Below are 12,958 nucleotides of genomic sequence, written 5' to 3' on the forward strand. Positions count from 1 at the left end.
GTACAACTGACTAGGTATCCCACTTTCCCTTTGTAATGAAAATGTGTCTGTCATTCATTCAAAGTGTTGTGTTGTCTTGACACTCAGAGGCTGCGAAATTGGCTATTGAGCTAATCTGACATACCGGGTTACGACCTAAAATGGCCACCGATATGGTCAATTTAAGCGATATGGATGCCGGTGACATCAGACTTTATGCTCTAACTATGGAATGCTATAGGCTATCAACTCAGTTCCAGTTGCATCTACAATAAACAAAAATATGCAAAGTGTTGGTCCCATGTCTCATGAGCTGAAATAAAAAATCCCAGAAATGTTCACTACGCACAAAAAAAGCGTATTTATTTCAAATTTCATGCACAAATTTGTTAACATCCCTGTTAGTGAGCGTTTCTCCTTAGCCAAGATAATCCACCCACCTGACAGGTGTGGCATATCATATCATGATCATTACACAGGTGCACCTTGTGCTGGGGACAAAAAAAGGCCACTTTAAAATGTGCAGTTTTGTCACACAACACAATGCCAAGTTTTGAGGGAGCGTGTTATTGACATGCTGACAGCAGGAATGTCCACCAGAGTGGTTGCCAGAGAATTTAATGTTAATTTATCTACCATAAACTGCCTCCAATGTCGTTTTAGAGAATTCGTATGCCCAACCAGTATGCCCAACCGCAGATCATGTGTAACCACGCCAGCCCAGGACGCTCACATCCGGCTTCTTTACCTGTGGGATTGTCTGAGCGGGGTGGAGGTATTTCTGTCTGTAATAAAGCCCTTTTGTGTGAAAAAACTAATTCTAATGGGCTGGACCTGGCTGCCATGTGGGTGGGCCTATGCCCTCCAAGGCCCCTGCCCAGTCATGTGAAATCCATAGATTAGGTCCTAATTATTATTTTTAATTGACTGATTTCTTTATATCAACTGTAACTCAGTAAAATATTTGAAATTGTTGCATGTTACGTTTATATTTTTGTTAAGTATAAATGATTAGACTCTCAACTTAGTGTAAAAGTTACAGACGCACAAATATCATACCCCCAGGCGGCATTCTCAGACATGCTAACCTCTCACCATTACAACAATAGGGGAGGTTGGGGGGTATGATATTCATGCCTCTAACTTTCTCACTCATCATTATTCACAATTCAATCATGACTTTCTGTAATCACGATAGCATCCACATTAATGTAGTAGTGTTTTGAAACATATTCTATTCTTATTTACAGTAAAAGTGACTACAAAAATGACACAATACATAATTACCATTAATTTCTATTGGGAACAAAATAATCTGAAACACAACCAAAACAAACAGCAAAGCATCCAACTATTTTTAATACGCATTTAATTGAATTTGTCTCAATACTTTTGGTCTCCTAAAATGGGGGGACTATCTATTTACAAAAAGTGCTGTAATTTCTAAACGGTTCACCCGATATGGAATTAAATACCCTCAAATTAAAGCTAACAGTCTGCACTTTAACCTCATAGTCATTGTGTCATTTGCAAAGTGCTGGAGTGCAGAGCCAAAACAACAAAACATGAGTCCCTGTCCTAATACTTTTGTAGCTCACTGTATACCTTTCCAGGTGGTGCTTTTATCACAAAGTTGACTATTGATTCTGCATTTTTAGCACATTTTCATACTAGCACGCACAACTAGATATTATATGTAATTCCTCCATATTAACACTGAAATCATGATACATGTTTTGGGGGTTGGTAACTAGTTGCTTGACAAAGTCCTAAAACTTCAGAAGGATAAAAAACGGTTTTGGAATTATGTGCTTTTCGGATTAAATCATTCTTAAATTATTATTAAGAAATTAAATATATGAACCTCTTGGCTTGCCAGATCTTATGGCCATACTACAGGCAGCTAACTTTGACCTACTACCACGTGCTCATGTTTTTATGAATTTTTAAATCATACAAGATAGTAAAGTAGCCAACAATAGGCGAGATGTTACTGATGCGGGTTGACTCATAACGCGCATAGCCACGGGTTTATGGTCATTAAATATTGTGTGGGTGAAGGGCGGTTGGTCATTCTATCGATTTATGACATTATTCTGGTGAGCAAGGGTTTATGTAGTATTCTAGGGCAATATATAATGACAGAAGATACGCTGCATGTAACTAGGATATAGACAAGTTGACTAACAAATAGGGTACAAAAATGTCGGAAATTATATGCGTAAACATATCTAAGGTAAATCAGGCAACAAAATAAAAACGCACCACTGTCAAAAAATGATTCCGCCGTCTCTGACTGTAGCCTACAGAGCATTTAATAAATTAGAGGGTTAGGGTCGGGTGCAGGCCTCAGATTTTCACTTTATCACATAGTCAGGCGGTTGCGGATTGGTTAGCAATTGTGGATGAACAAACAGCTGACCCGCGCACCACTAGTAACGTTAGACTACATATATACATTAATAGCCACCAGGGGCCAAAAATTTTCCTGGAAAGAGAACCGTAGACGTCCCCATGCCCAGTGCACGCAGTACCTCCTCCCCTCAGAGCAACGTGACAGGAATCAGGACACCGGATGATAAACAATATGTGCTGCTGGTCCTACATACAATATAGACCTACCGATGAGGTAGCAGCATCGGCTGAGGAAAATTGGTTACATAAATTACATATTCAGAGTAATAATGGCAACAGTTAAGCCAGATGACAGACTGACAAGTTCTCAGGGCTTCATGTGCGTTGGTTTTGCGGGAGTTTTCAGTAAAACTGTCACGTCGCCCCTGGAGGTGGTGAAAATCAAGAGTCAAGTGGGCACATTTCACTGTAAAAAAGGCTTTCTCCACAGCTTTCTTGTAGTCTACCAGAAAGAAGGCATACGAGGATTTTGGAAGGGGAACCTCGTCTCCTGTCTCCGCCTGTTTCCTTACAGCGCCGTCCATTTGTCAACATACAAACAGTGAGTGAATAAGCAATTTGGTGTGTTGTTTCTGAGTTATGAAAACGTTAATCTTAGACAAGTAGCTAGGTTGCTACTATCTAGCTATAACGTTACAGCTTGCTAGCAGTATAGTTCATTTAATTATCATGCTAGTTGGCTATATTCAACCAGGCTGATACTGTCTTTTGTCCCAAACATGCCCTACGTCTTTTATACTGGGTTGACATATTTGCAAATACATATTATGATTACTTAGACGTCGTCTGCGGAACTGGTATAGCTAACGTTAGTGCCACACATTTCCATCCAATTCACTTCCGTTGTTTTTAAGATTATTGTGAGACACGCCTTCTATCATTGTCCAATCAGACTGCTCTTAAAACTCATCCGAGTATGGTGTCACTTCATATCCAAACACTCCAGAGGTTGTCATGTCTAACTTCTTGACGTTTATGGTTGTTGTACTCCCATTCGACCATGCTGTAACTGAGGATATATGGTACATGGTGTTTTCTAATTCTAGCGCTGACAGTAAGACCTCACGCGTCAGTGCATGGGCACATGTAAACACGAACCCTGCCCCGCTCGCCAGGGAAATGTTATGTACATCGTGTTCCACGCAGGGGTTCCAAGAAGAGGGCAGCTCCTCTCCTTTCTTGACTCAAAGTGAATATTTATTAAGTCAAGTTTTCCAGACTTTATGGCTGTTTATTAAATATCAGATGAGATTTACTGCGGCTCTACTTCGACACCCATCTTAATTTTCGGACGTATGGTAGTGGGTTCTCAATGGAGAATATCATGTTTACTTTGTTTACTCTATGAAACATACATTTGAACGGTTATTGAATTAGATGCTCAGTCTGTTACAGTTATATAACATACAGTTACTTACTACTAGAATTTCTGGCAGAATCTTGAAAAACCTGAAGCCATAATAATGCATATATTCACTGGCTGTACCTGCCTCATGAATAACGTATTGCAACGATGAAAGTAAATATATTTTCAGATAGGCTCCTTTATAAAGATAATTAAGAACCAAAACATTGACCTCTGTGTTATTGACTTTCCAGGATTGTCCACCTCCATATGGATGAATTGGGCTACGTCTCTCAGTGGAGGGCCATTTTTGCTGGTGGGCTAGCTGGTATAAGTGCAGCGCTGGCCACGTACCCTCTGGAGGTGGCAGAGACTCGCCTCATAGCTCAGAACTGCAGAGAGCCTACCTACAGGGGGGTGGTCCACACGCTTTCCAAGATATACCAGACCGAAGGCCTTCGAGCACTCTACAGGGGCTTCTCTCTCACAATCCTCGGTATGCACTTATCTCTGTATACTACAGAAATGTGGAGAAAGATATTCCTAAGAAAAGCCAAACAATGATTTAGTATAACTTGTTGTATCACTCTACATAAAGTTTGTCTAGTCTACTTACTTGTGAAACACATTTCTTACAGATTATAGAGCTTTCATTGTTGTTTGAAATTTGGAACAGCCAAACAGAGAATATTTATATCATGATGATACGTTTTTCTATGGGGCAGTGTTGACATAGCTAGTAACTGTGGATCTATTCTGCAACAGGTGCATTTCCCTTCTCTATTGGTTGCTATGCAGTCTACATCAACTTGGACAAGCTGTGGCGGAAGCCCCAATTCCGGTTCACTGCCCTACAGAACTTCATCAATGGCTGCATAGCCGCAGGAGTGGCCCAAACCCTCTCATACCCCTTTGAAACTGTGAAAAGGAAAATGCAGGTAAGTGCGCTCAACTCATTGGGCCATTATATGAGACACACCCAGTTTGGTAATACCACATCCGTCCATATGGTGGTGCATTTGTACACATTTTTACCGGTACCTCTGACAAGTACATGCAGGTAGTAAAAAACTTGTCCTTACACAGCAAAACACTTGCCCTTGATAAAGTAGCCTACGAGTGGATGCGTTTTTTCTACTTTCTAAACAAAATGCAACATACAAGCTTAGAAAATAGCCAAAAAAGATAGTTTAAACTTTCAAAGCGTGACTAAGACTAATAATTAATCTTCATAGACTTTAAACTACAATAACTGACCATAGTTATTGGCACATACCATACATTGGGCTGATGTATGAGTTCATGTCTCCCCTCACATGTCCTTCTCTGTATGTATGAGAGGACACAGGGTTCAATAGGACTTCTATGAAGGACAGAATACTACATCCGTTTTTATCAATTTATTATTAGTGACCACAAGGTGCTGTGGCAGCTGAGAATGTGAATGCTGTTCAGGGTCTGCCTGCACTATAGAGAATCTCTCTAAATATAGCTGACAGCTATCACACAGTGGACAAAGCACAGTCTCACTCCATAAGACAAACTGCACCTCTCTTTAATTCCCTCTGTCTAGTTTCAGACACACAGAATTAAGAAATATAGTTTGTTCATGTTTTGTATAGAAGTATATCAGATTTTTTGGGGCCAAAACAAGAAGTTCAATTAGAAACGGATGACACAACCCACAAGCAAATATTTTTAAAGAAGCTTAAAGCATGGGTGCAGTTCTTGTTTCTTCAGCCAGCCAGTAACATAGCATTTCCTTAACAAACTCAACCTGTCGTGACTGGAAGTGTGTTGTCTTTGGGGGATGGTTATTCTCATGGATTAAAGTGCCCTCCAAGGTGGAGTGGTTCATGCTTGACAAAAGGAAATTACAGTGTGTTTTGGAACTTGTAAGATGCCGATGTCATGTCTGTAAGAGTACTGAGACCACACCCACATTTGTTCAGTTCATTTGGTTTCACTTATATTCAATTGAGTGAAGAGCCATTGTAATGAATTACTTCTGTGCTGCAGTCAGGATATAGCTACTCATGTGACATCCAAGTTACAAATGTCCCGTAGCACAGATCCCTGGTTTGAGCAATTATCGTAAATGTCAGGAATTTCCATTCATAAAATCATTCCATAGTCTCTCTCCCCACATAAAAAATACTACAGTTTACTATAGAACACTATATTACTTACTATGGAATTCTATAGTACATTATTTTTAAAATTTAACTAGGCAAGTCAGTTAAGAACATTCTTATTTACAATGACGGCCAAACCCGGACGACGCTGGGCCAATTGTACGCCACCCTATGGTCGAGTGTGATACATCATGGTCGGGTGTGATACAGCCTGTAATCGAACCAGGGACTGTAGTGACACCTCTTGCACTGAGATGCAGTGCCTTAGACCGCTGCGCCAGTACACTGTAGAATACTACACTACACCCTTGTATCCCTCATCATGTAGTGCTTTCGTTAGAATTTTTACATCGATTGGACTGCTAGATAGCTTTGTCGATGCAGAAATGAGATCAAAACGGATTTAAGTTTTCCTGCATTAAAATCACCGGCCACTAGATGTGCTCCCTTTGGATGAGCTTTTTCTTGTTGACTTACATATATATACATATATATATATACATTATATATATAGTTGAAATCAGAGGTTTACATACACCTTAGCCAAATACATTTAAACTCAGTTTTTCACAATTCCTGACATTTAATCCTAGTAAAAAGTCCATGTTTAAGGCCAGTTAGGATCACCACTTTATTTTAAGAATGTGAAATGTCAGAATAATAGTAGAGAGTGATTTATTTAAGCTTTTATTTCTTTCATCACATTCCCAGTGGGTCAGAAATGTACATACACTCAATTAGTATTTGGTAGCATTGCCTTTAAATTGTTTAACATGGGTCAAACGTTTCGGGTAGCCTTCCACAAGCTTCCCTTTTTCCTCCAAACACAACGATGGTCATTATGGCCAAACAATTCTAATTTTATTTCATCAAACCAGAGGACATTTCTCCAAAAAGTATGATCTTTTACACCCATGTGCAGTTGCAAACTGTACTGGCTTTTTTATGGCGGTTTTGGAGCAGTGGCTTCCTCCTTGCTGAATGGCCTTTCAGGTTATGTCGATATAGGACTTGTTTTACTGTGGATATAGATACTTTTGTACCTGTTTTCTCCAGCATCTTCACAAGGTCCTTTGCTGTTGTTATGGGATTGATTTGCACTTTTCGCACCAAAGTACTCTAGGAGACAGAACGAGTCTCCTTCCTGAGCGGTATGACGGCTGCGTGCTCCCATGGTGTTTATACTTGCGTACTATTGTTTGTACAGATGAATGTGGTACCTTAAGGCATTTGGAAATTGCTCACAAGGATGAACCAGACTTGTGGAGGTCTACAGTCTTGGTTGATTTCTTTTGATTTTCCCATGTTGTCAAGCAAAGAGGCACTGAGTTTGAAGGTAGGCCTTGAAATACATCCACAATCCTCCAATTGACCCAAATGATGTCAATTAGCCTACCAGAAGCTTCTAAGGCACAGTCAACTTAGTGCATGTAAACTTCTGACCCGCTGGAATTGTGATTAAGTGAAATAATGTCTGTAAACAATTGTTGGAAAAATTACTTGTCATGCACAAAGTAGATGTCCTAACCGACTTAGTTTGTTAACAAGAAATTTGTGGAGTGGTTGAAAAACGAGTTTCAATGACTCCAACCTGAGTGTATGTAAACTTCCGACTTTAACTGTAGTTTGTTGAGTGCAGTCTTAGCTATACATCTCAGCGCCATTCTTTATACTACAGTCATGTCTGCAAAAACACTACAGTAAATAGTAATGTCCGCAAAAACACTACAGTAAATAATACAGTATGCTATGGTCATGTCCGCTAAAACACTACAGTAAATACTACAGTAAAGTCCGCAAAAAAACACTACAGTGAATAATATAGTAATACAGCATTTAGACCATAGTTTTTTTTTCATGTGGGTCACTACTTGGATCACATGCTTATGAGTTTGTCCCAAATATCTGTCATTCATTTATCCTAAATGCATGTATTTTATACTGGTGCACTCTAGGGTCACTTTCCTAGTAACTGGAAATCTCTCAAGACATAATGGAGGGTCATAACTCATCTATTCAGGAATGTTTGTCCTCTCTTTCTCTCGCCAGGCCCAGAACCCTCGGCTCCCCCATTATGGCGGCGCTGATATCCACTTCACTGGAATGTTGGACTGCTTCAGGCAGGTGATCAGAAACAAGGGCATCTTGACACTGTGGAGTGGCATCACAGCCAACATGGTCAAGGTAGGACCACCTAAGTCATGTTCCCATTTTTTTTAATACATTAGCCTATTACTGTAATGATTTATTGCGCTCTACCCCCGACCCTCTACCAGTCCTCCTCAGTCTTGTCTGCTGTAGATATAATGCAGTAATAGATATAGTAATATACAGCCAATGCACATTTATCAAACAATGCCATTTTTATATCAGAGTGAAACAGTAGAATGGCCCAGAACTTAGGAGATGGACCTTGAGAGAGATGTGCTTTGTGGGTAATTTATAACAGGGTTATTACAAGCTGGCAGACGTGGGTCGGATCCTAGAACAGCATGCAGTGCTCTCATCTAACATCTCCAAATGGCTTTTCATGATGGCAATGGAGTTGTTTCTTTTACTGGTCTAAAATCTCCTCTCATAATCAGTCTACCAAGTAAATTGTGTACTTTGTAGACAAGAAGATCATAACCAGGTCCTACTACCAGGGCAGATTTTAACCTAACTCTTCACATTTTATAGAGCCCCTTCAAAAGCAATTTATCTGTTTGTCCTCCACAGATTGTTCCATACTTTGGCCTTCTCTTCAGCTGCTTTGAGATGTGCAAGCAGGTCTGTCTGTACCGCAACGGGTACATTGTGTCTCCGTTGAGCTATAAGTTGGCACCAGGCGTGGACCAGAGCATGGGCCCTACTGAGGTGGAAGAGGTGAAACAGTACCTGAAGAATAGGAAGTTTCAGTCACAGCAAGGAAATCGCTGGTGAAACTGGTGTAACAAAACCTGCAGAAGGGGATGATGACCATTGGTATAGGAAAGTGTCTGAACTATCAAAAAGAGTCAGGAATATTTGTTGGAATGCAATACTTTGAAGATGACAATTTGGTTGATGCCAGGTCTTTTACAGCTTTTTGTTTGTGAATTAGTAACCATTTCAGAATCGGAGGTAGATCCATTGATAGACAATCATGTTGTATTGTTTTTTAAAGTTGCAATGCAATCATAGGAATTGTACTTTTATACTTAAACACATGGATTTTGTTTACTGTTTTGTTCAGAGCAAGGTTATGGTATTTTCTAACGTTGTTATACAGTTTGACAGTATTTGATACTATTGCACTAATTCCGCTCCAGCCATTACCAGGAGCCCCTCTTCCCCAATTCAGGTGCCACCAACCTCCTGTGTAATATGGTCGGCCTTACGTAAAGGTCATGAAGAGGAACACAAAGCACAAACCTGTTATAAGATGGAATTAGCTTACTAATGCCAATTAATGTTTTTCATTATGTACATTAGGTTGTAATGACTATTTTAACAGACTTGGGTATATCATATTTATATGCCTTAAAGTTTCCATATTTATTAGAAGTCTTATTTCACTGACTGTTTTAATTATGCGTGGAAGTTATTCACCCAAAGGATCTGATTGTGTCCTAGCCACTAATCAGTCACTAACTTTCATAGCACATACTGTATGTATCATTGTGTTGTGAATCTAGCAATAAGATTGTAACTGAAGCACACCAATGTCAAGTTTACGTGTACTGTATACGGTATGTAATACATTGGATTGATGAAACAATGCAAATCTCTGTTTTAGATTGAGATGATTCAGAATCATTGAAGTGAAATGTACTTGAACAGTCATTGTAATGGCTCATATTTGTACTGTACATCAAAGCACAATTAGAGAAGTGAAAGAGGTGGCCTGAGAGGGGCTGATGTGCGGGCACCCTGACAAAACTACACTAGATATACAAAAGTATGTGGACACCCCTTCAAATGAGTGGATTCGGCTGTTTCAGCCACACCTGACAGGTGTATAAAATTGAGCACACAGCCATACAGTTTCCATAGACAAACATTGGCAGTAGAATGGCCTTACTGAAGAGCTCAGTGACTGTTAACGTGGCACCGTCATAGGATGCCACCTTCCCAAAAAGTCAGTTCATCAAATTTCTGCCCTGGTCAACTGTAAGTGCTGTTGTTGTGAAGTGGAACTGACTAGGAGCAACAATGGCTTAGCCACGAAGTGGTAGGCCACAGAATGGGACTGCCAAGTGCTGAAGCGTGTAAAAAATCGGTTGCAACACTCACTACCGAGTTCCAAACTGCCTCTGGAAGCAACCAGTTTGTTGGGAGATTCATGAAATGGGTTTCCATGGCCGAGCAGCAACACACAAGCCTAAGATCACAATGCCAAGCGTCAGCTGGAGTGGTGTAAAGCTTGCCGCCGTTGCACTCTGGAACAGTGGAAACGTGTTCTCTGGAGTGATCAATCACGCTTCACCATCTGGCACTCGACGGACGAATCTGGGTTTGGCAGATGCCAGGAGAACGCTCCAGTGAAGCGAAATCTTAACACTACTGCATACAATGACATTATAGTCGATTCTGTGCTTCCAACTTTGTGGCTACTGTTTGGGGAAGGCCCTTTCCTGTTTTAGCATGTTAAGCAAGCTCCATACAGAAGTGATTTGTTGAGATCTGTGTGGAAGAACTTGACTGGCCTGCACAGAGCCCTGACCTTAACTCTATCGAACACCTTTGGGATGAATTGGAATGCCGACTGCGAGCTAGGCCATTCAGCTCGTGGCTGAATGGAAGCAAGACCATGCATCAATGTTCCAACATCTAGTGGAAAGCCTTCGCAGAAGAGTGGAGACTGTTATAGTAGCAAAGGGGGGACCAACTCCCCTTTAGTGCCCATGATTTTGGAATGAGATGTTCGACTAGCAGGTGTCCACATACTTTGTAGTGTATCACAGATTACAAAGGGAAACCCAGCCACGAGATGCCCAGTGAGGTGAGCTTACCAGACAAGCTAAATGCCTTCTATGTTCGCAAGCAACACTGAACCATGCATGAAAGCACCAGCTGTTTCGGATAAATGTGTGATCACATTCTCCGTTGTCAATGTAAGACTTTTAAACAGGTTAACATTCACAAGGCCACAGGGCCAGACAGCTTACCAGGACACATACTCAGAGCATGCACTGACCAGCTGGCAAGTGTCTTCACTGAAAGTTTCAACTTCTCCTTGGCCCAGTCTGTAATACCTACATGTTTCAAGCAGACCACCATAGTCCCTGTACCAAAGAGCGCCAAGGTAACCCGTCTAAATTACTATTGCCCCGTAGAACTCACATCTATAGATATTAAATGCTTTTAAAGGCTGGTCATGGCTCACATCAACACTATCATCCCAGACATCTTGGACCCACTACAATTCGCACACTTCCAACAGATCCAACGATGACACAATCTACATTGCACCCCACACTGCCCTCTCCCACCTCAACAAGAGGAACACCTATGTGAGAATGCTGTTAATTGACTACAGCTCAGCATTAATAACGATAGCTCATCACTAAGCTAAGGACACTGGGACTGACCACCTCCATCTGAAACTGGACCCTGGACTTCCTGACGGGCCACCCCCGGGTGGTGAGTGTAGGCAACAATACATCCGCCATGTTGACCCTCAACACGGGGGCCCCTCAGGAAGTCCAGGGTCCAGTTTCAGATTAGTCCCCTCCTGTACTCCCTGTTCACCCTAAGACTGCTTGGCTGCGCACAACTCCAACACCATCATTAAGTTTGCTGATGGCACGACGGTGGTAGACCTGATCACCGATCACGATGAGACAGCCTATAGGGAAGAGGTCTGAGAACTGGCAGTGTGGTGCCAGGACAACATCTCTCCTTCAACATCAGCAAGACAAAGGAGCTGATCATGGACCACAGGAAAACGGAGAGCCAAGCACGCCCCCATCCACATTGACAGGGTTGTAGTGGAGCGGGTCGAGAGCTTCAAGTTCCTCAGTACATCACTAAGGATCTATCATGGTCCACAGACACACACCTGACAACACCTCTTCCCCCTCAAGAGGTGGAAATGATTTTGCATGGGCCCTCAGATCCTCAAAACGTTCTACAGCTGCACCATTGAGAGCATCTTGACTGGCTGCATCACCGCTTGGTATGGTAAATGCTTGGCGTCCGACCGCAAGGCCCTACAGAGGGTAGTGCGTTCAGCCCAGTACATCACTGGGGCCGAGCTCCCTGCCATCCAGGACCTCTATACCAGGTGGTGTCAGAGGAAGGCCCTAAAAATTGTCAAAGCCACCCAAGTCATAGACTGTTGTCTCTGCTACCGCACGGCAAGCGGTACCAATGCACCAAGTCTGGAACCAACAGGACCCTGAACAGCTTCTACCCCCAAGCCATATGACTGCTAAATAGTCCGTTCTGGTAGATATTTGGTTAAAGCTACAATATACAACTTTTTGGGCAACCCCACAAAATGCACATAGAAATGTGAGTTATAGATCTGTCATACTCATTGAAAGCAAGTCTAAGAAGCAGTAGACCTGTTCTATGTGAGATATTTCTATGCTGTTCCTAGGCCGTCATTATAAATAAGAATTTGTTCTTAACTGACTTGCCTAGTTAAATAAAGTTTAAATGAAAAAAATTGTACAATGATACTCAACACAATGAATGCTTGTTTTGTCACAAACTGAAATTAGGCAAACTTTTAAAATATTAGCAACCAGGTAATTGCGGAGCAATTTCTGCATAGTGCATCTTTAACTATCTGCATTGACCCTTTTTGGACAATTTTTTTTATTTTTTAATAATCGCATATGCTGCTGTTACTGTTTTATTTACTATCCTGTTGCTTAGTCACTTTATTCCTAGATATGTACATATCTACCTCAATTACCTCGCACCCCTGCACATCAACTCGGTATTGGTACCCCGTGTATATAGCCAAGTTATCATTACTCATTGTGTATTTATTATTACTTTTATTATTGTGTTATTACTTTTCTATTATCTCTTTTCTTTCTCTGCATTGTTGGGAAGGGCCGGTAAGGATGTAATTCACTGTTCAAATTTTATTGGTCACATACATATGGTG

The 12,958-nt window shown here is 41.2% G+C and overlaps 1 protein-coding gene across 2 annotated transcripts; it reads left to right on the forward strand.

Annotated features, from left to right (window-relative positions):
- The first annotated feature begins 2,524 nt into the window (after nt 1-2,524).
- LOC139365963 (solute carrier family 25 member 43) lies at nt 2,525-9,613 on the forward strand. Of its 2 annotated transcripts, none has more exons than XM_071103029.1 (5): nt 2,525-2,935; nt 3,994-4,235; nt 4,505-4,677; nt 7,924-8,058; nt 8,593-9,613. In XM_071103029.1, the coding sequence occupies exons 1-5, from the start codon at nt 2,664-2,666 to the stop codon at nt 8,794-8,796; spliced, it is 1,026 nt and encodes a 341-aa protein (XP_070959130.1). In that variant the 5' UTR covers nt 2,525-2,663; the 3' UTR covers nt 8,797-9,613. The 2 variants fall into 2 exon arrangements, with proteins under 2 accessions (XP_070959130.1, XP_070959131.1); XM_071103030.1 differs by lacking the exon at nt 2,525-2,935 and adding an exon at nt 3,468-3,583 and having other exon boundaries at nt 8,593-8,984.
- Nucleotides 9,614-12,958: the final 3,345 nt, after the last annotated feature.

This window comes from Oncorhynchus clarkii, chromosome 14, assembly GCF_045791955.1.
Source record: "Oncorhynchus clarkii lewisi isolate Uvic-CL-2024 chromosome 14, UVic_Ocla_1.0, whole genome shotgun sequence".
Classification (NCBI taxonomy): Eukaryota; Metazoa; Chordata; class Actinopteri; order Salmoniformes; family Salmonidae; genus Oncorhynchus; species Oncorhynchus clarkii.

What these genes read in the sequence shown, in the direction of transcription:
- LOC139365963 (XM_071103029.1), top strand. Translation starts at nt 2,664, where the DNA reads ATGGCAACAGTTAAGCCAGATGACAGACTGACAAGTTCTCAGGGCTTC. An exon ending in CATTTGTCAACATACAAACA is followed by an intron (nt 2,936 to 3,993) that starts GTGAGTGAATAA and finishes TTGACTTTCCAG; the next exon opens with GATTGTCCACCTCCATATGG. An exon ending in CTTCTCTCTCACAATCCTCG is followed by an intron (nt 4,236 to 4,504) that starts GTATGCACTTAT and finishes ATTCTGCAACAG; the next exon opens with GTGCATTTCCCTTCTCTATT.